Below are 25013 nucleotides of genomic sequence, written 5' to 3'. Positions count from 1 at the left end.
GGGGAGCGGCCCCGTGTCTGCCGTGGCAGCAGAAGGTTCTAGAAGGAGAGCAGACAAATAAACAGCTGCACACAATAGCACACATGAAGAGTTGCACTTTATTTCAGGGCGTGGTCCCCCGCAGTGGCAGGAATTGGTCGTTACAAACATCAGGTCACAAATGGGGTCACCAAGCAGCGTCACCAGAGCAGCACCAGGGGCAGCTGCTGGGGCTGGGAACCATCCCAAACACAGCCACAACACTGCTCCCTCCTGGAATTAACCCTGGCACCGGGGACACCCAGAGCCTGTGCTGGGTCTCTGAGTGCTCCAGAAGAGCTGGTGCCTCACATTCCAGGAGTGTGAAGCCAGGAAACAGCTGCAGTGAGGGGAAGCACAGCCAAATACCCAGATCTGGCAGGCAGTGAGCACACCCCGCATTCCCCACAGCAGGGGCTGAACCCCCCCTGTTGTGCAACACTGTTCTCTTTATAGTTCAACAGGGGAAGCGTTTCCAGGCTGGCAAGAACCAGGGCCTTGGTGCTTCCCAGAGCTCCATCCCTGCAAGAGCACCAGCACCTGCCCCAGTGCCTTCCAGGCAGGGCAGCTGCAGCCTGGACCAGCCCTGCCCTGCTCCTGCTCCGAGTGCACAAGCTACAGTTCAACAGCCAAACCCAGAAAGGGCAGGAAAAACCTGCAGAAAGCAGAAATTGAAACAGCAAGTCTCCTACTGAGTGTCTTGAGCAAAGAGAGTGAAAGGAAGGGGACTAAAGCTAACACTGACTACAGCAACAACCTCTTTTTAACCTGCTGCTGCTCCTGGGTGAAGATCCAAGGAAACAGCCAAAAAAACCAAAAAAGGCAGAGGGAAACCTTGTGTTTGTGCTGTGAGTGCCCAGCGCACTGCTGTCCTGGCCCAGTCAGAAGCACAGCCTGGTGGGTGCTGAAGCGTGGGGCACCCCTGTGCCCAGGACGGAGGGCAGAGCCCCCCAGGCCAGCAGTGCCCCAGAGCAGCTGAGGGGAACCAGGGCTGCCCAGGCAGGGCACAGCCCCCGGTCCTGCTGAGGTAGATATGGCAACGTGCAGGGGCCGGACCTTGGGGGGAGCCCAGGCTCAGCAGCCTCCTGGGCCCTCCACACTCCCAGGCCAGACCCTGTAATTCCTTCTTTCCAAGCAGGGAAAGCTCTTCCCTCCTCCTCTGGCAGCCCTGGCTGGGTTCTAACAGAGGAAAGGAAAGATGAGTGCCTGACTAAAGCCCCAGCTCGGGCACAAGTGAGGCTGGTTAGTGAGACTGGACCACGCTGGGCTGGTCCCACGCTGGGCTGGTCCCTGTGCCTCAGCCTCCCCAGGGATCCAGCTCCCCTGCACAGAGGCAGCACCCAGAGCTCTCCCTGGTGCCAGGGCTGGGTGAGCTGGAGGAGCCCAGAGGAGCCCTGGGCAGGGGTGAAATGTGAGAGGAGCAGCAGAGCTCCAGCACTGCCCACATTCCAGCTCCCTGGCTCGGCTCTGGGGGCACACAGAGCCAGCAGGGTGGATGGGTGCCCAAGCTGATTGCCTGCTGGCTCCTCAGCTCGGCCCTGGCCAGGCACTGCACCCAGGCCAGCAAAAGGAACACAGGAAAGGAAAACTCAACGTTTCTGGCCAGGCACGGGACAGCAGAGCAGATTTCAGATGGGAATCCCACCCAGGAGCACAGCAGCTCCCAGGAGCCAAACCCCTCCTCAGGCCAAGCCCACCCCACACACAGGCTTTGATTCCAAGGGGAATGGACAGATCCATGAGTACTTCCCAAACCATCCCCAATGTAGCAGGGATGCTGGAAGGGCAGGGGAGCTTGCCCTGAACCTCACCTGCAGCACACAGCACCCAAGAACCCCAGAGCAACCCTGCCCTGCCCTGCTGCACTCCCCCAGCCCTGGAGCAGCCACTTGCTGGGCCAGCATGGAGAAAGAACCAAAGAAAACAACCCCAAACCCCACGAGGATGCTGGAAAAGCTCTTTTCCATACCAAGCCTCCACCCCACAGAGCTGGGCTTCGGCCATGAAGCAAACAAAGAGAAGCCAACAGTACAGAAGCAGTAAGGCCGAGCTGAGGAAGGACATGAGTGCTCCCAGAGCATGTGGGAGCCTCTGGCTCTCCAAAGCTCTCCAACCAGGGAAAAGCCCTCTCTGCGAGGGGCTGGACGGGCTGGGAAGGAGAGGGAGCCACAACTGCCTTCCAGAACACCAAACAGTGATGGGGCAGTCAGAACAACATGGGAACCAAACGAGATTCTCCCTCGACACAAGGGATTTCCACACAATCAAGGGGTGCTGTTCCCACCAGGATGTCCTTGCTGGGCACAGTCAACCAGAAGGACCTGAAACACATCTGAAAGCTCCAAACCAGCCTTATTTGTACCATGTGCCAGCCAGGGCTGGGCAGCAGCAGGGGACAGCCACCATGGTCCTGCACACTCCTCCATCCCACAGCAGGAAAGAATGAAAACAGCTTTTCAGGAACAATTCACTTCCTTCTCCTCCTCCTTTTTTTTTTTTGTTTGTTGGGTTTTTTTTTTTTCATTTCACTTTACGATTATTCCATTTTTTTCTTTTTAAACACACAGCATTTCTTCCAGAAGGCAAACCCCTCCAGAACTTCACATCCTTTTTGTTTTTGCGTTTGTTTTCTTTAAGGCGTCACCAGAGTCGACCAGCCGGGATCCAGCTCAGCACAGCTTGGCTTTCACAGAGCTCCTCCTCTCTCTCCCTTCACAGCCAGGGGGGCTGCATGAGCTCTAGGTAGAGTGCAGGGGGATGACAAATTTGCAGCCGAAGGGGGAGTGGTAGTTGATGCCCACCTCCTGGAAGACCTTCTGGGGAATGCCAATGTCACAGAGGTAGACGCGGCCGGCGCGCTCGCCCAGCGGCAGCGGCAGCCCCAGCGCCAGCGACCACTTGGCATCGATGCCCAGCTCCATCTCGCTGATGGGGGGGTCTATGCTCAGCACGGGGGCACGGTTCTGGTTGGCCCAGTCCACCACTGCTTTGTACCAAGGCTGGTCTCTCAGAAAGGCATTCTCGTGACAATCCAGGCAGTTGATCACTAAGTCAACCGGGGTGTCTGGGAGGTCTGCAAGAAACACGGACACGGCTGAGAATCGGCGGCACCGGCTGCAGGTTTGGGGTTTGGCTTCCACTCTTTATGAAGAGCCTGGCCTCACCTGGCACTGCCATCCTTCCTCCCCAGACCCATCCTGAGCAGCTCTCCAGCACTCTGGGGACACCCCCAGCCTGGCAGGTACAAAAGCTCACCCATGAGCAGCTCATGAGCAGCCTCAGTGTCACTGACCCACAGTGCAGGCAGCCCAGCAGAGCAGTGGGGCTCTCTGCCCACCAGGAAGGACCTTTTTCTATTCCACACGGTGAAAATAAAGCTGGTTTTTGGAACACACCAGCTGTGCTGCACTGCTGCTGTCCCACTGAGCTGTCATTCTCACCTGTTGCATTCTCCACTCCTGCTGCATCCCCCTCACCTGATGGATCACAGAGTCCTTCGTGCAAAACCATGGAATGGTTTGGTTTGGAATAAACCTTAGAGTTCATCTCATCCCATCCCTGCCATGGGCAGCGACCTTCTACTATTCCAAAGTGCTTCAAGCCCCACCCAGCCTGGCTTTGGACACTTCCAGGGATCCAGGAGCAGCCACAGCTGCTCTGAAAAATCTGTTCCAATCTTTTACAATATTTTCACACAGGCAAGTAGCTCTGTCAGCACAGCACAGCCCTAACTCCCAGCTTTGTTTCTCCCCAGAAGTTCAAATAAAGCAGCTTGGAAAAGGACTGGTGAAGTGCCAGGCAGCAGCCAGCATCCTCCCAGGAGCTGTTTATTCTAGGGAATACCCAGATGGGAATCCTGACAGCAGAGCTGGCTCCTGCTTTGCAGCAGCAGCTGGACACTCATTCCCTCCCAGCTCCAACATGCTGAACAAGGCAGCCCCTCATGCTGCCAGCACAGCTCCATCCAGCAGCTCTTCCTCCTCTCTTCCCACCGGAAACATCTGTGGCAGCACAAGCGCTGCTCTGTCGAGGCTCTGAGTGCCTGCTGTCCCTGCAGCCTCTGGGCAGCCACCCAGGCGTGGCACTGCCACTAGATGGTGCCAGGGCAGCGGGCAGAAGCCAGCTCTGCTCCCTGGAGGAGCCAGGTTTGCTCTCCCAGACTAAACCAGCTCTGCTCTTCCTGCAGAAGCCAGCGCTGGAGGAGCTGGCCCTGCTCTCCCTGGAGAAGTCAGGTTTGGTCACCCTGCAGAATCCAGCCCTGGAGAAGCCAGGTTTGCTCTCCCTGAAGAATCAAGCCCTGGAGTAGCCAAGTTTGCTCTCCCTGCAGAAGCCAGCCCTGCTCTCCCCCTGGAGAAGCCAGCCCTGCTGTCCCTGGAGAATCCAGCCCTGGAGAAGCCAGGTTTGCTCTCCCTGGAGCATCCAGCCCTGGAGAAGCCAGGTTTGCTCCCCCTGTAGCATCCAGCCCTGGAGAAGCCAGGTTTGCTCTCCCTGCAGAAGCCAGCCCTACAGAAGCCACTCCTGCTCTCCCTGGAGATGCCAGCTCTGCAGAAGCCAGCCCTGCTCCACCTGCAGAAGGCAGCCCTGCTCCCCCGCTCCTAGGGAAGCCAGCCCTGCCTGCCCACCAACCTTTGACACTGGAGACCTGCTGTCCCTGTGTCTTGCTGAAGAGGTTGAGCTCGTTGGTGATGGACTCGAGCATCTTGACGAAGTTGGGGAGGAAGAGGATGACGTGGACGTCGTGGTTGGAGAGGTGCCGCCCGCAGCTGATGCCCTGCGCGCCCTTCACGTGGGGGCCGCAGAGCAGCGCCACCGTGGGCCGCTGGTGCACGTTCTTGGGGTTCAGTCTGAAACACAGGCAAGAAAAAGGGACTGTCAGCAAACCCCAGAGCCTCTTATTTCCTTCCTGCATGAGAAAAAAAATATTTTAAAAAAACCCACTCAGTAAGATGCAAATTGCCAGGTGTTCTGTAAATCCAGAGCAGCCCACATCCTTTTGTGGTGCTGACGCTGCTCTGCCTGCAGGTTCAGAGAAGCTCACACTTGTTTGGGTGGAAGGGACCCTAAAGGTCACCCTTGAGGGCAGGGACACCTTGCACCAGCCCAGGCTGCTCCAAGCTCTGTCCAGCCTGGACTCGGACACTCCCAGGGATGGGGCAGCCACAGCTGGGCCAGGGGCTCAGCATCCTCACAGGGAAGAATTTCTTCCACATATTGAACCTAAATTTCCCCTCTTAAAGTTGCTGATGAACCCTCTCTGGCTTCCTCATACACCCCTTCACATACTTTGAGGTTGTTCCAGCCTTCTCCTCCCCTTCCTGCACTCACAACAAGGTCCCAAGGAGTGTAGAAAAAAAGCTAAAAATTTAAGGTGAATTTCCCCATCAGAGGAGTCACATTAAAACAGAGAAAAATGATTTCTACTCTCTAAGCTTCATTAATTGCACGATAAAGTTAATTTGGCCTGGAAGGCGTCAGGGCTTGCAGCAGGAATTTCAGCTGCCTGTGTGCCATCACTCAGTGCTTTTCAAGTGAGCAGGTGCTGGTAAAGAGCTCCTGAGTAAGTGATCAGGTAAATAATAAAGAGTTCCTGAAAAAGTGAGCAGGTCCTGCTAAAGAGCTCCTAAATAAGTGAGCAGGTCCTGCTAAAGAGCTCCTGAATAAGTGAGCAGATCCTGCTAAAGAGCTCCTGAATAAGTGAGCAGATCCTGCTAAAGCACTCCCGAAAAAGCAGATGGAGACTGAAGGGTTACTTTTCTTTTTGAGAGCAAATAATCTGGAGCAGCTATCAACAGCACAGAAACACAGGTGCAGTTCCTGCCCACAGCAACAGCCACGGAAGCAGAGCTCTTCAGGAGTCAGCAAAAGGCACTGAGTGCACTCCAAAGCTGCTGCAAAGAGCAGGATGTGCCCAGGTGAGCTGCAGATGCCTGAAAAGCTGAGCTAGCCTCACAAAAATCCACACAGCGCTGTTTTCACGGGCTGCCTTCTGCTTTTATTGACACTGTGAAATTGCAATGTGCCCCATCAGCAAGGGGAAGGTTCCTTTCTGTGCAGAAAGGAGCTCCTCACACATTCTGCATGGCTCCATCCACCTCAGGCAGCACCTGTGCAAAGCTCAGCTCCCAGCGAGGGGGAAGGAAAAGCTCAGCTGAGCTTTGTGTGTGATTTCAGAGCTGAGAGGGCCCTGCCAGCCCCTTCCCTCCCCCAGGGACCCCAGCTGTACCTGTTGGGCCCCCCCAGCAGGCTCAGGGCCATCTGGCTGGCACACACCCCTGTCATCTCCAGCCTCCTCTCCAGGGTCAGCCCGTGCTTCTCGGCCACCGCCAGCAGCTTCTTGTGCAGCTCGTAGGACACGCTGGGCACCACCAGCCCCGAGTCTGGGGGGCAGAAAAAGGGGAAAGAGGCACAAATGGGGACAGTCAGACACTCAAAATAGTGAAAAGGTTCATCCTTAACTGTGAACTGTTCACCCACGTTCCTTCCCAAGCCACCAAATTAATCCAAATTATTCACAGCTAAACACAAGTGCTGGCTTAAAATAACACTTCCACAAAAGTTCTGTGGGAAATTTTAGTAACATGAGGGCTGAGAAGGCCTTTGGGACTTACAGATGGAATATCAAGGTTTTTCTTCATGGTGAGCTAAAACCCACCATAAAGTGCTCCTGAGCACTGTGAAAGTCAGAAGAGCAGCTGTGAAGTGCCAAAAAAAGCCTGGATGTTTTATGAATCCTGACAGCGGTGTCCAAAATCCCAAGATCCCAGCAAAACAAGCCATCCCACATTTGGTAGGTGTTCCCATGCCAGAAGGGTGCTCCAGACCCAACAGCTCGATCACAGCACACAGAGGCAGCAGGGAAATGCTCAAGGGATAAACTGTGCAGAAAAACATCTCCAGGTGTTCAGGAGAGCCTGGGCCAGCGAGCTGGGAAACGCTCCAGCACTTGGATCAAGAGAAAAGAAACAAGAGAGGTTTTGTGAAGTGCTGAGAACTGTCCAGCCTGGCCTGGGAGACTTCCAGGGGCTGTCCAGAGAAGCTGTGACAATCTATGCCATCTCCTCATGGCCACAGAGCAGCTCTCAGCTCCTTCTCTTCCCAGGAATGCCAGCTGAGCGCAGCTCCCACTGTGAGACAGGCACAGGAGGTGCAGCATGGAGCAAAAAGGCTGAGGATTGAATCAGTGTCTGCTAGAGGAAACATCAGGTCAGAAAGTGTGAGCTGAGCCCCATCATCAGCATCTCTCCTCTCAGCTTTCCCTGGCCTCTCTGTTCTGTGGGTGACAGTGGCCCCTGGCTGTGCTGCTGGGAAGAGCTGTGGGAATGTGACAGTGCTGCTGGAAACACCCTGAGGGGCACAGGGACCCTGCTGAGCCCTCCTGGAGCTCATCCCTGGCCTTGCACACAGAGAGGGCTCCATGTGTGCCAGCATGGCCCCAGAGGTCACCTGGCTGCCATCAACCAGCAGGAGTGGTTATCAACCATGCCTGAGTGCTGATAAGAGCCTGAGCCCTGCAGGAATAGCCCTGGGTCTGTGCCAGCAGCCTTGACCTGCCCTGTGCCCACAGCGGTCATGGTCACTCACCTGCCCTGTGGGTCACTCACTGACCCCATGGGCCACTCACCTGCCCTGTGCCCACAGTGGTCACCATCTGGGTCACCCACCTGCCCCATGCCCACAGAGGTCACGGTCACCCACCTGCCCTATGCTATGCCCTGTCCTGTGCCCACAGTGGTCACCACCTGCCCCATGCCACACAAGCCCTGCTCTGCCACACTGCCAGTCACATCTCTGCCCCTCCTGCTGTTGCTTTTCAAGCTCCAGGGATGATTTGTAATGAGTGACCCGAGGTTGGGGTCTCTCCCAGCATCACTGCTGACCCCAAAAAAGGGAGATCCCAAACTCTATTTTGAAGCACCCACAAACCCCCTGCTGAAATGCTGTACCAAGCCCCTGAAGCAGAAGGACAAAGCAGACAATGTCCACTCTGTGTGCACCCAACTCAGCACAGATCTTGTGTCCCCTGCACATCCTCCCCTCAGGCAGCAGCTTCAGGAAACTGCCTTCCCCACGGGCTGGCTGCCAGCAGGGGTTAATGTGAGGCACTGCTGGAGTGGCATTTAGCACGCCAGCCTGTCCTAATTGCTGCCTCTCAGGAGCTGCTGAGATGCCAGGAGAACTTCCAGGAGAACTTCCCCTCTGTGCCCTCACGCAAGGTCCAACCAGTCAGACTGGCTCATCAAAAGCAGGCCCAGGGAGTTAAATAAACTCTGGCAGAGTAAAGCCACTAACAATAACACCACTGCCACAAAACTGAAGCCCTGCCAACTTTAATTATGTTTGGGTTGGACAGGGCATCTTTATTGTTTGCTAATGAAGGCAATAAAATAAATTAGCCCAAGCCTTTTAATATTAAATAAATGTATTTTACAGCTGCCTGGGAAAAAAAAAAACCAAACAAGCCACAAGGCAGATATAGACTGAATGGTTTTGCAGAGTGACACTGGGTGGATAAAAACATCCCAAGGCAGCAGAAGAGGGAGTGAACCTTCCAGAAGTTAAAGAACAAAGAGTTTTCCCCCAAACAAGCCCTGTAATGCTGCTGGGATGCCCAAATGCTTCCCAAGCTTGCAGTGGCAGGGAAAAAGGAGAGGGTTGGATCTCATCTTTTCCCTTGGCCATTTCAGCAGCTCTGTAGTTCCAGTTCTCTGCTAAAATAAATCCAGGCACTGGCTCGGGCAGAATTGGACTCAGCATCTCCTTCAAGCTGCCCTGACATCATCATCTGAATAATCCCAGGTCCCAGTTTTAGGTCCAGGGCCTCACAGTGTGACAGTCTGGAGCTCCTGCCCACACCAGGCACATGAGACATTCCCTGCTGCTGGTGAAGCTGGAAGCACCTGCCTGCACGCTCAGCCAAACACATTTGCTGCCCCTCAAACAACACAACCTTAAGGGCTGCTTCTGTTAATCACCGTTGTTTTTAATTACAGCAAATCCCACCAGAGTTCTGGCTGACCTTTCAGTGTGAGCTCTCCCAGCATTAGTGCACAATTCCCTCCAGCTGAGCAAAAAATAAAAACTGCCAGAGGGACAAAGGGACTCTGCCCCAGGCCCACTGTTTGTTCCTGAAGCAGAATTGAGGAGAGTGAAAGTTTTCTCTCTGCTCAAAGCAGCCCAGAACACTTCACACATTCAATATTCACATCCAGCCATGGAAGAGCTAAAAGAGGAGAAAAGTCAGTCAAGGACAGGGCAAGGAAAAGCCTTTCCAAAGGAAAAGCCACACTGTGGGCATCACCCTGAGGGCACAGCCAGCCTCAGATCCTGGCACAAAGCTCTGCCTGCCCCTGCCCCTCCTCACTGTGAAGGAAAGCTGGTTTGAAGAACAGACCCTCCTGCAAACTCCTCTGAGCCCCAACACTCCTGCACAATGCTGGCTCTGCTCAAGGACCTGCTCCCAAACACAGAGATGTTCAAACACAGGAGTTTTAGTGCCAACAGCAGAAACACAGACAGGCCTGAGCCAACCCACATTTAAATTCTCTGGAAGCAGAAAAAGGCAGCTCACACCTTAGGCAAGGATCAGCCTTTCCAGGGAGGCAGTTTTTGCTAAACAAATGCATTTCCCAGTAAATAAACAGACAGATCAACAGCAGCCAGCCCAAACCAATGAAGACTGATGATGTGTTTAGGAGTGTGGAGTCCCAGGGATGGATTTAGCTCAGCCACAATCACCTGCTAAATTCTATTAGCTCCAAGTTTTCATTTTTGCTTGAAACAGATTCCCAACTTCCTCCTCCCCTGCTCACTTCTAAAACCCAGGGCTGTTTTACAAATGTTTTATTTGACACTTTTAGGAGTGTTTTACTTGCCTAGCTCCACAAAACCAGCTCTCAGAAAAGCATCCCAGTGGACTGAAGTGTTTATCCCACACACACCAAGTTCTTTCAGTCAGCAATAAAACCCCAGGCTGGAAGTCCTGCAGGTGAATCTTTTGGGGAACTCGAAAGGCTGACTCCAAACTGACATCAGCAGTTTGGTTTTTTTGGTTTTACCATCCTCCATGGCATCAAAAAGCAGGCAGGGATCCACAGACAGGGATCCCACAGTGCCAAGAGCTGGATATGAACTCCCTGCCAATCTCCAGCATCAGTTTTTGTGCTGTTGCAGCAGACAGAGAATCACTGTCTCAGTCAGAATCACTGTCTCTATTAACACAATCATCTCTCAGACTGGCCCAGGGTGAAAAAACAAAAAACAAGAGAAAGAAGTGCTTTGTCATAACTAGGAAGTGCTTTTTGCAAGGAGAGCTTCCCTTAGGAAACCAGAAAAGCTCTGCAGGGAGAACCCTGCCACAGACACATCCAAAAGCAAACAGGCTTTTGGAGCTCCTGGCATTGATTTAATCACACCAGCTGCTCTTTGAGGCACTGAGAGGCAGCTCAGCATCCCCCTTCCAGCTGCTGAACAAAGGGATTGGGAGTGCAGCAAACAGGATTGGGTTTCCATCCCTGAATTCACTCACTGCTGCTCAGTGCATGGTGGTTTTCCTCCCAGGAATTCTGCTGCTGGAATCCCCTGTCAGCCATCCTGCTCAGATTGGCTGCCAACAGTGGCTTAGCTTTTGTTTCAGACTAGACATCCACAGAGGCCCTGTCTCCTCTCAAACAAGCCAGCTGGAAGATGGATTGACAAGTATGAAATTTGAAAAAAAACCCCACAAGATAGACAGGAAATCACAGAGAAAATGAAGAGGTGCTTGTTCACACAGCACAGTGTGGCTGCTTCCACAGAGAGATGCTGAAAGCTTGGGGAGATTTAAAAAGCAAGAGGTTAAATTAAGCAGGGAAAAAAAGCTGAACTCTCACTGCTGCCTCAGGAAGTCCTAAAATCATGAAAAATCAAAGACAAAGCAGTGGGGGAAAGTCTCACTGCATGTTTGTTCCAATTTTCCTGGAGGATCCCTGCAAACACAACACTGAGCTGCTACAACCCACTGTGCTCTCCTCTCACCCCAGAGCAGCACGGGACACGAGGAAGAGGAATGACAGAAATGGAGAACTAGGACACTGTTATACACCAGAAACATTAAAAAAAAAAGCCTTTTTAAAAGTGAAAAGCAGCAAATCATTACAAATCCATCAGCTTCCTCCCCTGAAGCGTTTCACACCCCAGATGGAATTTCCAGGCAGAGGAAGAATGACAGCCCAAGGAGCTGCTCACACTTCTGCTCAGGCTACCAGAATATCAGTTGGTTTGAGTGCCTGCAAGAAGAGCTGACATCTGATTTCATTCTGATGTGGAAAAGAACCACTCCTGAAATCCCAAATTTCCTTCACTCCCACATTTTACTTAAAATCAAAGGCAAGATATCCCAAGGAGACTAAAGTCACCTGAAATTTGTACTAAATGTTCCATAAATCCTTTTTACATGAACTATATTTAAACCCACACAGAAATGGAGAACTACAACCCAAAGAGTGCCAGAAGCAGAGGAAATCTCCTGAAACCATGAAATCACAAATCCTGAGCCCATCCCTCTGCCCCTCTCAGAGTCCACGTGGGTTCCCCAGGCTACTGAAATCAAAGCAAGGATTCAAACACCTCTTATTCAATTCCCAACCATCAGCTTTGCTCCCTGCTGGAGCAACACTTACTTTAGGATTTTTCCTCTTGAGAAGCTGAGAAGTTTCAAGAACAAAATGTAAACATTGCTGCTGTGGAATGCAACAGGTGCATCTGTGATTGGTCTCATGTGGTTGTTTCTAATTAATGGCCAATCACAGTCAGCTGGCTTGGACAGCAAGAATGATAACAAAGGCTTGTGGCTCAGACTTTCTTTTTCTATTCTTAGCTTATTTCTGGTGAAATCCTTTCTTCTATTCTTTTAGTATAGTTTTAATATAATATATATTTAAGCTGCACAATGCTGGCTCTGCTGAAGGACCTGCTCCTAAAACACAGAGATGTTCATACGCATAAAATAACAAATCAATAAAAATCATAAAATTAGAAATCAAGCCTGCTGACACATGGAGTCAGATCCTCATCTCTTCCCTCATCCCAAGACCCCTGTGAGCACAGTCACAGCTGCCCTCTCTGAGTATTTCTCTCAGAAACACAGCAAAGAAAGGCTGTGTGTGAACACACAAACCCAACCTTGCTTGGACCACATCAAGCTGACTCCTTAGCAAAACTCCACCTGCGTGTGGCCCCAAAAGCAGCACTTGGGGTCCACATCAGGCACATACCCGTGCAGAACTCCTTGTGGGGGTTCTGGGGCACCACAATCCTCCTGTAGACGATGGGCTCTGACTCCAGGATGTTCTCGTCGTGCCGGTAGCGGGCGGGTTTCTCGTTGGGGGTCCCTCGCGAGCGGGTGCCGCTCCTCCTCTCGTAGGTCTCGATCTCCTCAAACACAGCTGCCTTGTCAAAAAGGGCCAGGTTGCCCTCAAAATCGAAATCAGTGTCTGGGATTTCATCGATGTCATCCCCAAAGCATTCGTCATCCTTGCTCTTCATCTGCCCGTTCTTCAGGCCGCTCTTCTTCGGGGTCACCTGGTTGGGGTGGCGGCTGCTGGATGACCCTAAGGCAAAAGAAAAGCGAGGTGGGAGTGGGTCCTGAAAGGGAAAAAGGCATTTTGGGGCAGAGGGGAGCTCCTGCTCACAGTCCCCTCACTCAAGGGTGCTCACCATGGAGCTCAGCCCTGGAGCTGGCATTACTCAGGCTCAGCTAAGGCAGCAGGAAATAGAACATCAAATAGAAAACAGAACACCAATAGAAAACAGAGCATCAGCAAAGAGACTTCCAGGGACTTCCCTCCAGCAGCCAGGTTACAATAACAGCCTTGCCCACAGTTTCTCCAGGTTTTATTTAATCCCAGAGGCAAGCTAATCAGCTGTGACCTAGGAGTTTTCCCATGTTCAGGCAGGTGTGTGACTCAAGCCCTTCTCTGGAATTCTCCTAAATTTCAGAAACTGCTGTAGGTGTTTCCTTCCCTATTAGTGATCTTTAAGGGAGAACATCAAACCCTGAACAGAAAGGATCTCTTTTTGCTCAACCTTGATGTAATTAATTTCTGTGATATAACACACAGTCCACTGCCTCATTCCTGTTTCGCTCTCCTCCTTACCCATTACCTTGTGTTTTGGAATACACTTCTTTCCAACCACAAGTCACTGGGAAAGCCCAAATTCTCTGGAGTGAGACTTTCAGCTCTTCATCTGATGCAAATATACAATTATGAGCTCAACATATCCTTTACTTGCTCATTTCTTCCTTTGTCCTCCAGGTCCATATTATTCTGTTTGTCCTTGCCAGTGTCACATTTGCAATTACTAAAAAATATTTCAGGCCAATTCCTGCAGTTCCAGGAATCACCTACAGTGTCCAACAGATGGAGTAAGTTATCAAGCCAGAGCTCTTGCTCTACTAAACCATTTCCTGTTGTTTAAGATAATCCAATTAGTGAGGGATTTATACAAATGACTTGGAGAGAATCAATTTGATACCACAGAAACAAAGAATTCTGAGCCATCCAAGGAGATTTCCAAACATCCCAAAAGATTTGCAGCAGGCACAAACTCCAGCAGCACAAGTCCAGTTTGAGCATGTCTAACTCCAGTCATGCTGAAATGGGATTTGCTGAGGATGTGGACCTGGTTTATTTCCAGTCAGAGACGCATTGCCTCAGCAAGGATTTATTTCAGATAGTGTGGGGCTTGGTTTTTCTCAAGAACTGGCTAATAACTAACCTGAAAGCTTTCCCAGTCACCACAGCAAGATCCTAAATCTGTCAGGCCTTGCAGAATAACCGCTCCCCATTAAGGAAAAAACCAAACAACCTTCTCAAATGATAATGCACTTTTGTCTTGGAAGGACAGACAGCAGAATTGCAGCACTGTGGTGACAAAACAGGATTTAGGAGAGAGGAAAGGAGAATTGCAGTAAGCACACTGCAACCACTCGTTTATGTGCATGGTTTTGAAAGTTTTTGGTACCAAACTCCACTCTGTCCCAGATAAAGGGCTCCCAAACCAAAGGTGACACAAAGCTGGACAGGATTTGGTGTGGAAGTGAATTGCCACAGCTGCTGCTCTGAAGGAGGAAGATGAGGAATGCAAACACAACAGGCCCAAGCTCTCCCAACACTCAGGAACTGCAGCTCAAGCCAAGGGACTCTCAGGGCTCAGGGGGACGAGCTGGAGCCTGCAGTGCCACAAAGGCAAAGCCAGCCTGCTCCTTGTGTCAGTGGCCAGAGTTTGGCCAGCTCAGGCTGCTCCTGTCAGCTCCACACTCCCCTCAGCTGCCCCGAAAAATCAGAGTGGGATAGGAGCAGCTGATGTGAGCATGGAATGCTGATGGAATAAAGCTGCAAAGCTCCCTGCAGCCACAAAGAACAGGAACCAGGAGCTCACCTCATCTAAAGGTGGTGGGTGGGCAGCTCCCTGAGCCATCCTGAGCTGTGCCCTGGCTGCCCCACAGCCCCCTAACAAGGCACACAGAACGTGCCACAGGCCTGCAAGGAGCTGGGAGCAAAGTCAGGAGCTGTTCCTCTCCAAGTGTTGCTTTCTAGGCAGGAAAATGACAGCTGGTTCTGCTCAGGGAAAAGAAAAGAGGCAAAAAAAGGGCAAGGGGGGAAAGGAAAGCCAGGCTGAACAAGGCACATCTCCTATTCCAGCTGCCTCTGGATCACAGCTCCCAGTGCTCTGCCTGCATGAGCAGAGCTCCACTCCAAGCTGGCACACACAAAAGCACCTCCCTCAAAAATAAACAACCCTTCCCGGGCTTTTCTTGTTTCTGAGGAATAACAACCCTTTCATGTACAGCACACAAGCAAACAAAGTCTGCAGCAAGCTGGCTGCCTTCCTGAGAGATCCCTGTGGGAGGCTTTGCTGCCAGCCCTGGCACCACGAGCCCGGTGCCAGCACGGCAGCAGAGCCATTGTTGGGAAACCCGAGCTGGGGTTTGGTGTTTATTGATTCCTGTCACACCAGGGCTCCAAAGGGCAATTCTGGCCCTCCCTTGGCACGCTAGAGGCCAGCAGGAGGTCAACTTTCAGCTGCAGGACACAAGCTCTGGATGACATCTCAGCCCATTCTTCCCTACAAAGCCAGGCCCAATTCCATTCCCCTCTCCAAACTCGTACATCACTCACACTACTCTCCAAATACACATTTTGCAGGTACTTCTGTACCTCCTGTATTCCAAAATGAAACCAAGCTAACACTCTACACCTAGGACCTTGCTCAATCTGCCTCAAAGTCTCTAAAAGTCACCTGTTGTACATGAGTTGTTTGTGGGGTGAAGCTCTGCTCACCCCAAATCCACCAGACATCCTGGAAGGGGTAAAAATATCCCATTTGGTGGTGAGGGAGAAAGACTTCCAGAGGTATAGGAATTTCTCCCCAAAAACACAGCCTTACACCTGTTTTACTGGCCTGGCCCACCTTGGTTTATTTTGCAAGAAAATGAAATCATGGAATTACTCTGGATGCATAACAATTAAGTCATGGAAATATGCTGGATGTACACTGAAATTACAGGAACTGGATTATGAGGGTCTGGAAAGGAAGACAGCTCAGGAGGGTTGGAGGAAAAAATGAACAAAGCCAGTTTTGGCCCAATTTTGAAGATTTTATCAAGAGAAATAAAAATAAGGGATGTGTGACTTTGGGATGCTCTGATTTTACATCACCCTTATTAATTTATATTTTTAACAACACAGCCAAAACCCATTTGTAATTATGTATGGGGTGATGTTGTAATAGGTTATGGGTATAGAAACCTTAAATAGAAAAGCTTGGGGAGATTTAAAAAGCAAGAGGTTAAATTAAGCAGGAAAAAAAAAAAAAGCCATTAATCCTGAACTCTCACTGCTGCCTCAGGAAGTCTTAAAATCATGAAAGACAAAACAGTGGGGGAAAGTCTCACTGCATGTGTCTTTCACTTCTCCTGGAGGATCCCTGCAAACACAACACTGAGCTGCTACAACCCACCGTGTTTTCCTCCCACTCGAGGATCACATTGCAGTTTGTAGCAGCTCCTTTTAGAGGAGAAGGCTGGAGGCTGGGAATCTTCCAACAGGAAAGATAGCAAAATGAGGAAATCCCTGGAACTGGCATTAGACATTTTCTACATAAACAGAATCACTAAGATGGAAGAGACCTTTAAGATAATTGAGTCCAAGCCATGCCCTAACACCACTTCAACTGGATCACAGCACTGAATGCCACATCCAATCTTGTTTTTAAACACATGCAGGGATGGTGACTCCACCACCTCCCCAGGCAGACAAATCCAATAATTTATCCCTCTTTCTTTTCTTTTCCTTACATCCAACCTAAATTTAAGACTGTGTCCTCTGATTCTGTCAGGAACAAGAGACCAACCCTGTCCTGGACTGCCAAGCAAGATATATTCTATTTGCTATCTCTATGGTAGTTGTCTTCTGTTAAATGGGCAGTTTTCCTTATCTCTTCCACAACCACTCCTCCCTCAGAGGTGACATCTGCTGATAACAGCTATGGAATGTCACTGCATGGCTGATAAGAACTACAGCATCCCCTTGGGAGATGTGAGCCCAGAGGGAGGAGCCAAGCATTGCTACCCAGATATAATCTGGAGATTCTGGAACACCAGCACAGCTTTTCTCCACTGGATTCCCCAGAGGAACAGCAGCTGCCTCTCCTTCCACTGGATCTTCAGAGGCAGAGACTGCACCTTTCTCCAGGATCCCTGCTCCAGCAGAACCACCCCTGACACTGCAGGAGGGCTGAGCCACAATTCCAATGGCACTGCTGCCAACACCCTGACCCACAGGGTGTCAGGTTGTGTTCTGACTCTGGCAGTGTTGGTTTAGTTCACTGCATTGTTCCTTTTATTTTCTTCCCTATTAAAGAACTGTTATTCCTGCTCCCATATTTTTTGCCTGAGAGCCCCTCAATTTAAAATTTATAACAATTTGGAGGGAGGGGGTTTACATTCTCCATTTCAGGGGAGGCTCCTGCCTTCCTTAGCACACACCTGTCTTTCCAAACCAAGACAACCCTCACCTGACTTTAACCACCTTTCAGATGGGGTCAGAAATATTTCCAAATAACCCACAGGTGGGCCAGGGGAAGTTGCCAGCAAAGCCTGGTGGCAAAGGGAAGATGCTGGCCAGGAGAGCCCCACACTCACAGGAGTTGTGTCTCCTCCTGAAGCCTTTGGACTGGCTCAGCGTTTCCATGTGCCGATCCATGTAGCTCTTGGAGCACTGCTGCTGCGGGGAGATGACAATGTCCTGGCTCTTCATGTCTGTCCTCCTGGGGATGTTCTGTGGGGCACTGCTGGACATGGGCTTCTTCAGCACCTTGCCAGTGCCATTCTGGCTGGGCCCCACCTGGCAGCCCACCCCTGGCATGGCCGTGTCCATGTGCTGCGAGTCCCCGCATTGCCTGCTGTCCCCCGGTCCTGGGATCTCCAGGATCTTCAGCTCAGTGATGTCACCTGCCCTAAAAACAGCAGCAGAAAAGCAGGAATTTAGCACACACCCTGGCAGGAAAAAAACCATCCTTGTCCAATGGGAGTGTTCTGATGGCATCATCAATAGGGACAAAGGAAAAAAAGGATTTTAATGCTCAAACAGACAGATATCAAAATGTTCAACGGAAATGGCAAATCTTCAAAATAACCACTTCAGTATGCTTGCACTGCACCTGGATTTTGTTTGAAAGGCTCTGCAGCTGAAACAGGAATCAGTCAAGCAAAAAATGGAAGCAAATGGCCCAGAGCTTTGCAGAAATCTGCATTAATTTAACAGTTCCCAGCTAACTAATTGCTCCCAGCCTTGAGGCTACTATTACTTTTAATCCATTTCTGCAGAATGCTACCCTCAGATCAGAGCAGTTCATGCTCAGACAAGGAGGATACTTCCCATTTCCAACGAAAAAATAAGCTAAAGAAAACTAATCTAGCACTGGGCAGAAGCCAAAATTAAACAAAGGAGTGATTATAAAGCTCTCCATTTGCACTGACTGCAAGAAATAAGTCAGCAAGGAGGCTCTTCCAGCTTTAACTCAGCATTTGTCCAAATGGGATGTGAAAGCAGAGACTCCACACATCTCCTGCTGCCTTCCCCCAGTGCCTCTCTTCAAAATCCAAGGGGAAAAAAAAAATAAATTCAGAGTAAAAAAAAAAAAGTCAAGAGTATTGACTTTGAGGAGTCAGAGTTATTGAAAAAGGAGTGACTCAGAGCCTTAAGTACAACATTGCAAGAAACAGGAAAATGGGCACTGAGCAGTGACTCCTATTTATATTTTTAAGCACAGTGTTAGCAGGAACTGGTGGGAAAACTGCTGAGGGCAAAGCTTTGAAAAAGCATCTCAGTTCCCTCTGCTACAACACAACAGAATAGAAATAAAAATAATAAAAATATAAACATATAAAATACACATTAAAAAATTTAGATAAGAATGCATATATATTTATATATAATAAAAATATATATTTATATGTTCTATATTTAGATATTATATATATAATTTAAAATTATCAATATACATTATATATTGATAATTTTAAATTATATTACATAGAATATAGAAATAAAATTATAAATAAAATTATATGTAAAATAGTATAAAAATATAGTAAAATATAGTATTAAAACATATTATATTATAAATTTATAAATGTATTTATATATAATAAAAATACTATATTATAGTAAAATATATTATAAAAAACATATTATAGTAAAACTTACAAAGAGCAATTTAAATTATGAGCTTTAAAACATCTAGAACATAGCTAAACAAAAAATTAATAAACCAAAACCCACTTCTGGTGTTTTACAGCTGTAGAGGTTTTGGTTCAGTTTGAGATGTCACCAATTTGGGATTTCCCAGCTAATGCCCTAAGGAGTTGCTGGATTCAGGGCTGGCCAATCCCCAGTGCTGTTCTCACTCCCAAGTGGGAGACAGCATTAGGAGAAAGCTAAAGCAGCCTCAAAACCTTCCAAGGTATAAAGAAAAGCGTTAAGTTTTTGTGCTGGTGAATGCTTTGCATCACTTCTCTAAATACCTCTCATGAAAAACGATGACAATTAAGAAGTAGTTCAAATTCTAATTGTAATACCATAAATTATAACATCTATATTAGCTCACCCTTCTCATAAAAGTTTTTAAACAGCTCTCAGTTACCTCATCTCTAAATCAAAATAAAAAGTATAATCCAACAGCCAGGCTGTCTTAGGTTGGAAATGGGGGTGTGTATTCTGTTCCTATCTGTGGAGCTGTTTTCTTCTGTTAATGAGCCATTAATTATTAAGTATCTGGCCCTGTTAATGGGCCAATGAGTCTCGCTGTGTGACTGATAAAATTCCATCATCCCATGGGAGATGCTCCGCCCAGGGGAGGAGCCAAGCATTCCTACCTGGATCCAGTCTGAGCTTTGGGACACCCCAGCAGCCTTTGCCCCCTGCATTCCCAGAGGAGCAGTGGGAAATGGGCACCACAGGGACCCTCTTAGGGCTGAACAGGCACCCAGCTCCATCACCAGGTCTCAGTTTGGAAATGGGGCTGTGTACTCTATCTGCCATCTGTTACAGGTGGGGCAGTTCTCCTCTGTTCATTGGGCACTTTTCTTTAGCTCTTCCACAGCCAACCCTCCCTCCAGAGATCTCTTCTGTTCATTAATTCTGTTCATCTCTTCTGATGCTCCGCCCAGGGGAGGAGCCAAGCATTCCTACCTGGATCCAATCTGAGCTTTGGGACACCCCAGCAGCCTTTGCCCCCTGCATTCCCAGAGGAGCAGCTTCTGCTGCCCTGCATGGCCAGAGGGAGCCCAGGCCCATCTGCAGCAGCCCTGGAGCTGCAGAGGAAAACTCCCCCCTTGTGCAGGATCCTGCTGCAGCAGAGCCACAGCTGGCACTGCAGGAGGGCTGAGCCCCCATGGGATGAGGTGGGACACCACCCTGACACACAGGGGGTCAGCTCCTGCTCTCACTCTGGCAGTTTGTGTCAGAACCCAGAACATCCCTCTGGCTGCACTGGAGGATTCCAGACCCTGGCAGGGGGCTCAGAGACTTGGCATGGAGTCAAAACCACCTGTGCCTTTCATTTTAACCCATGGAAACAATTGCCAACTTTGTGTGAAGATTTGCAAGTCACAAGAGTTTGAGTACAATGACAGCGAATTTATCACAGGGTGAAAATGTAGAATGTTGGGGTTTTTAGAATGGGGGTTCAAGAGGCAAGATGGAGGAATCTGGGTGTGTCCTGTCTACTTCTTCTTGTCCTCCATCTTCTGCTGTCATGGTGGCTCTTTTGGATTAGTTTAGGATAGAGACAAACTGTCTAACATGGGTGGTAGGTATTGGAAAATTATTGTAAATAAAGTACAGGTAGTTCTTAGTATAAAAAGGTAACATCACCCCAAGGGCTGTCAGTGTGCCTCAACCCAACCTGCTGGACAGACCTCAGCAGGTCAGACAGACAATGTATTGGATAAGAGCAAATAAACCTTGAGAATGAGAGCCAAGGAACCCTGTGTTCTTCTTTGGTCTCTGGGCCAGGAAAAAGAGACTTTCTAACACCTCAGGGTCATCTCGACACCAGAGACCTCGTCAGGTTTGTATCACTGCATTTTTATTTTTCTTCCCTAATAAAGAACTGCTATTCCTACCCCCATATCTCTGCCTGAGAGCCCCTTAATTTCAAAATGCTAACAATTCAAAGGGAGAGGGTTTACATTTCCCATTCCAGGGGAGGCTGCTGCCTTTCTTAGCAGAGTTTTCACACCAAGACCATGGCACAGGGGGCAAGGCAGGCACTCACCTGAAGGTGACCTCTGGCACGAGGCATTTGACGCCGTTGTGGAAGGGCCGAGTGAGGGAGATGGTCTGGCTCACCTGATCCACAGCAGACACCCTGCCCTGGTACACTCCCAGGCTCTCCCCACAGTTTATGGACACGATGCTGCCCAGCCAGTCCGTGGCCATGGCTGTGGCACAGAGCTGCTGCAACGAGATGCACAAAGCCACAACCTGAGTCACATCCACAGCCCTGGAGCCCTCCCAGCTCTGCTCCTCCTCTCTCCTTGGTGGGGAGGAAAAGACAGCCCAACCCTCCCAGAGCTCAGAGTCTAAACCCCTGGATAATAAAAATAATTTACAATAAAATATAAACAAATATCTTGGGGCATTGCCTTTCCCACTGTATGGTGAATCTTTGCTTGACTGGCTGAATTCAAGATCCAAAAGAAATATTCAGTGTTTTGTCCTGCCTGTGGATATTGTCCTGTTGCCTTTTTCCAAGCTAGAAATGAAACTTCAGATAATTTTAGTAAGCAGGTGATATAAGAAAGATGACCACAAAAGCCCCTGAAAATCTGCTCTATAAGAAAGTTATCCACAAAAGCCCCTGAAGGCCTTAAAATAAAGATCTGCAGATCTTTGTTTGACCAGCTGAATTCAAGATTCAAAAGGAATATTTAATGTTTTGTCCTGCATGTAGATATTCTCCTGTTGCCATTTCCCCATGCTGGAAATGAAACTCAAGATATTTCTTATGTTACCTCCTTACTAAAATTATGTTCAGAAAAGTCCCTGAAGGCCTTCAAATAAAGATCTGCAGATCTTTGTCTGACCAGCTGAACTCAAGGCTGATGCTTCCAAAAGAAATATTCAGTGTTCTGTCCTGCCTGTGGATATTCTCCTGTTGTCTCTTTCCCAGCCTGGAAATGAAATTTGAGATAATTTTAGCAAAGAAGTGATATATGATGTTCACAAAAGTCCCTGAAGGCCTTCAAATAAGGATCTGCAGATCTCTGTTTGACTGGCTGAATTCAAAATCCAAAAGAAAATTTAGTGTTTCATCCTGCCTGTGCATATTCTCTTTCCACGCTGGAAATGAAACTCGAGATAATTTTAGTAAGGAGGTGATATAAAAAAGATGTTCACAAAAGTCCCTGAAGGCCTACAAATAAAGATCTGCTCTTCTATCACCTCCTAACTAAAATTATCTCAAGTTTCATTTCCAGGCTGGGGAAAAGGCAACACTCCCTGTGATTTCAAACTGGGAATTTCTCTTCACTTCCCTGGTTTTGGCAGATGGACATTGGCCAGAGCAGCTCCTGTGAATATTCAGGATTGATCTCTGCATGTGCAAATGAAAAGCAAAATCTTTCAGGGAACAGAGATACAGGGCAGGAAGGGAACCCCAACCAACAGAGAAACACAAAATGGGGGGAAAATCCCCAAAAACTGGAATGCAGGACAAAAGCAGCAAAGGCAGCCTCACATCACTGCCACAATTAGATAAAAGAATTAAAAAATGGTTGCTCTCCTTCCCAGCCCTTGAGTTCTGTCAGAAGCAGGGAGGAAAAACTCCAATTTGTTTAGACAGATGTTTCCAACACTGCTGGAAGCAGCTAAAAAAGCTCCTTTGATCCCAGATTTCCCAGTGACAGGCTCACAAGCATCACAGAGAGCAGGAGACACGACAAGCTGCTAAATGTATAGATTTGCCTTTCATGCTGCAATCAAAGAGGGAGAATGTTTGATATTTACTGTGAGCAGCACAAAGAAACACGGGAGACAGCCCAGGGAGATCAATTTCCATGTAAAAATCACATTGCTGGAAGAGGCAGCTGGATTCTCTGCATGGAAAAAGATGCAAGGAAAAAAAAAACCCAAACTGGATGAGGGAAAAAAAATAAAAATCTCACTTCCCCCAAGTTTCACAGGTTGAAAACATTAAATTTGGTCACAAAGCCATAAATTGCTCAGGAGCAGGCTCCTCTCCTTCCTGTGGCTGTGTGTTGATAAGAAGTCATGATGAGAATGTCTGCATTCCAAGGAGATGGCTGATAAAAAGCACTCTCAAAACACAGATAACACATCCCTGGGCATTCACAGGAAAGCTAAAGCTTCATTCCATTTCCTGTTTTCTTTTTAATCTCCCTTAGGAAATATGGGAAGGAGCTCAGCACACATCATCACCTTACAGGGATCCTTTGGAAAAACAAGAGGCTCCTTTTAGCAAAAGACATCCAAGAATAAATCTATGTTTGAGTGCAAATATAAATTAAACTATTCCGGGGTTGGATTCAGGGGGTGGCTGTGTGCCTGTAGGAAAATAGAGGGGACCCCATAGGTAAACAAAGGGATCTCAAATATTGTAAATATTGTAAATAAATATAGCAAATAAATATTGTAAATATTGTAAACAAGTGGACCAAGCACAGGTAAATTCAACCAGATCCATAGGTAAATACAGGGGCCCCCCCAAGGTAAAAAGGGGGATCCCCCATGGGTAAACACAGGGAACATTCCATGGATAAATACAGGGAATCCCCAAAGATAAACACAGGGATATCCTATGGATAAACACAGGGAACCCCCAAAAATAAACATAGGGATACCCCAGGGATAAGCACAGAGAACCCCCAAAAATAAACACAGGGAACCCCCAAAAATAAACACAGGGATATCCCAGGGATAAACACAGGGACCCTCATGGATAAACAAAGGGAACCCCCACAAATAAATACAGGGATATCCAGGGATAAGGACAGAGAACCCCCAAAAATAAACACAGGGATACCCCAGGGATAAACACAGGGAACCCCCAAAAATAAACACAGGGATACCCCAGGGATAAACACAGGGAACCCCCAAAAATAAACACAGACTCCTCCCATGGATAAACACAGGGAACCCCCCCAAAAAGTAAACACAGGGCCCCCCAAAACACAATACCCCCCCCATAAAGCAAACACAGCCCCCCACACAGATAAACACAGGGCCCCCGTAGGTAAACACAGGGAACCTCATACATAAACATGGTACCCCCATAGGCAAACATGGCCCCCCCATAAGCAAACACAGCAACCCCCAGGCAAGCACGGGACTCAAACACAGCTTAACCCCTTGTTAACCACAGCCGCCCCACAGGCCTCTGGCCCCGTGCCTCCCCCGGCCCCACCTCCCCACCACGGCCCGCTCAGGCCGGGCAGGGCCTGGCGCCGCCGCCGCGCCTCACGGCAGTCCCGCAGAGCCCCAGCCCGCCGGGAAGGCAGCACGGCAGCGCAGCCCGCTCCCTCCGATCGGCCGGGCCGGGCCGTGCCGTGCCCACCGTGCCCTCGGTGCCCCTCACCCGCCACCGCCGCTCCCGCCTCACCGCGGCCCCTCCGCCTCACAGACGCTTGGCGTGACGCCACTTCCGGCCACGCCCCCCGCGCGGCGCTCCGGCCGCCGGCGGGGCCATAGAGACGGCGTGGGAGCCGCCTGTGCGCATGCGCAGTGCTTGTGTCAGGAGCACTCCGGCAGCTGTCATACCTGTGTCACACACCTGTGTCACACCCCTGTGTCACACCCCTATGTCACACACCTGTGTCACACACCTCTGTCACATCTGTCCCTCCATCCCTGCATCCCCTCCATCATCTCCATCACACCATTCTCTCCATCATCTCCATCACAGCATCCCTCCATCATCTCCGTCTCTCCATCATCTCCATCACACCATCCCTTCATGACATTTTCCACTCCATCATCTCCATCACACCATCCCTTCCACCAACTCCATCATCTCCATCCCTCCATCATCTCCATCTCACCATCCCTTCATGACATCATCCCTTCCATCATCTCCATCGCACCATCATCTCCATCTCACCATCCCTTCGTGACATCATCCCCTGCATCATCTCCATCGCACCATCTCTCCATCATCTCCATCCCTTCCATCATCTCTATCCCTCTCTATCTTCTCCATCCCCTCCATCCTCTCCATCCCACCATCCTCTCCATCATGTCCATCCCTCCATCTCACCATCCCTTCCATCACACTGTCCTCTCCATCCATCCCATTTCCATCACGCCTCTGTCACTTTTTCATCCCTTCCATCCCCTCCCAAGGCTGCTCTCCTTCCCATATCCCCACACCCAAATCACCAATAACTCCATGCTCTGGTGGGGCTGGGCACTCTGGAGGGCTGATCCCTGCAG

General features: G+C 49.5%; 1 protein-coding gene across 4 annotated transcripts; it reads right to left on the bottom strand.

Annotated features, from left to right (window-relative positions):
• Positions 1-75: 75 nt before the first annotated feature.
• On the bottom strand, positions 76-24272 carry EDC3 (enhancer of mRNA decapping 3). 4 transcript variants are annotated; one of them, XM_074549571.1, is made up of 7 exons: positions 24184-24272; positions 20839-21020; positions 17201-17514; positions 12270-12605; positions 6242-6395; positions 4645-4862; positions 76-3091 (listed from the first exon to the last, which is right to left on the bottom strand). In XM_074549571.1, the coding sequence occupies exons 2-7, from the start codon at positions 21000-21002 to the stop codon at positions 2757-2759; spliced, it is 1521 nt and encodes a 506-aa protein (XP_074405672.1). In that variant the 5' UTR covers positions 21003-21020; positions 24184-24272; the 3' UTR covers positions 76-2756. The 4 variants fall into 4 exon arrangements, with proteins under 4 accessions (XP_074405672.1, XP_074405673.1, XP_074405671.1 ...); XM_074549572.1 differs by having other exon boundaries at positions 20839-21017; positions 24184-24263; XM_074549570.1 differs by having other exon boundaries at positions 20839-21017; positions 24160-24257.
• Between the last annotated feature and the right edge of the window lie 741 nt (positions 24273-25013).

The sequence above is a fragment of the Zonotrichia albicollis genome, chromosome 11 (genome assembly GCF_047830755.1).
Source record: "Zonotrichia albicollis isolate bZonAlb1 chromosome 11, bZonAlb1.hap1, whole genome shotgun sequence".
NCBI lineage: Eukaryota > Metazoa > Chordata > Aves > Passeriformes > Passerellidae > Zonotrichia > Zonotrichia albicollis.
The sequence above is the reverse complement of the archived record's forward strand: the minus strand, read 5'-3'. Positions and strand labels throughout refer to the sequence as shown.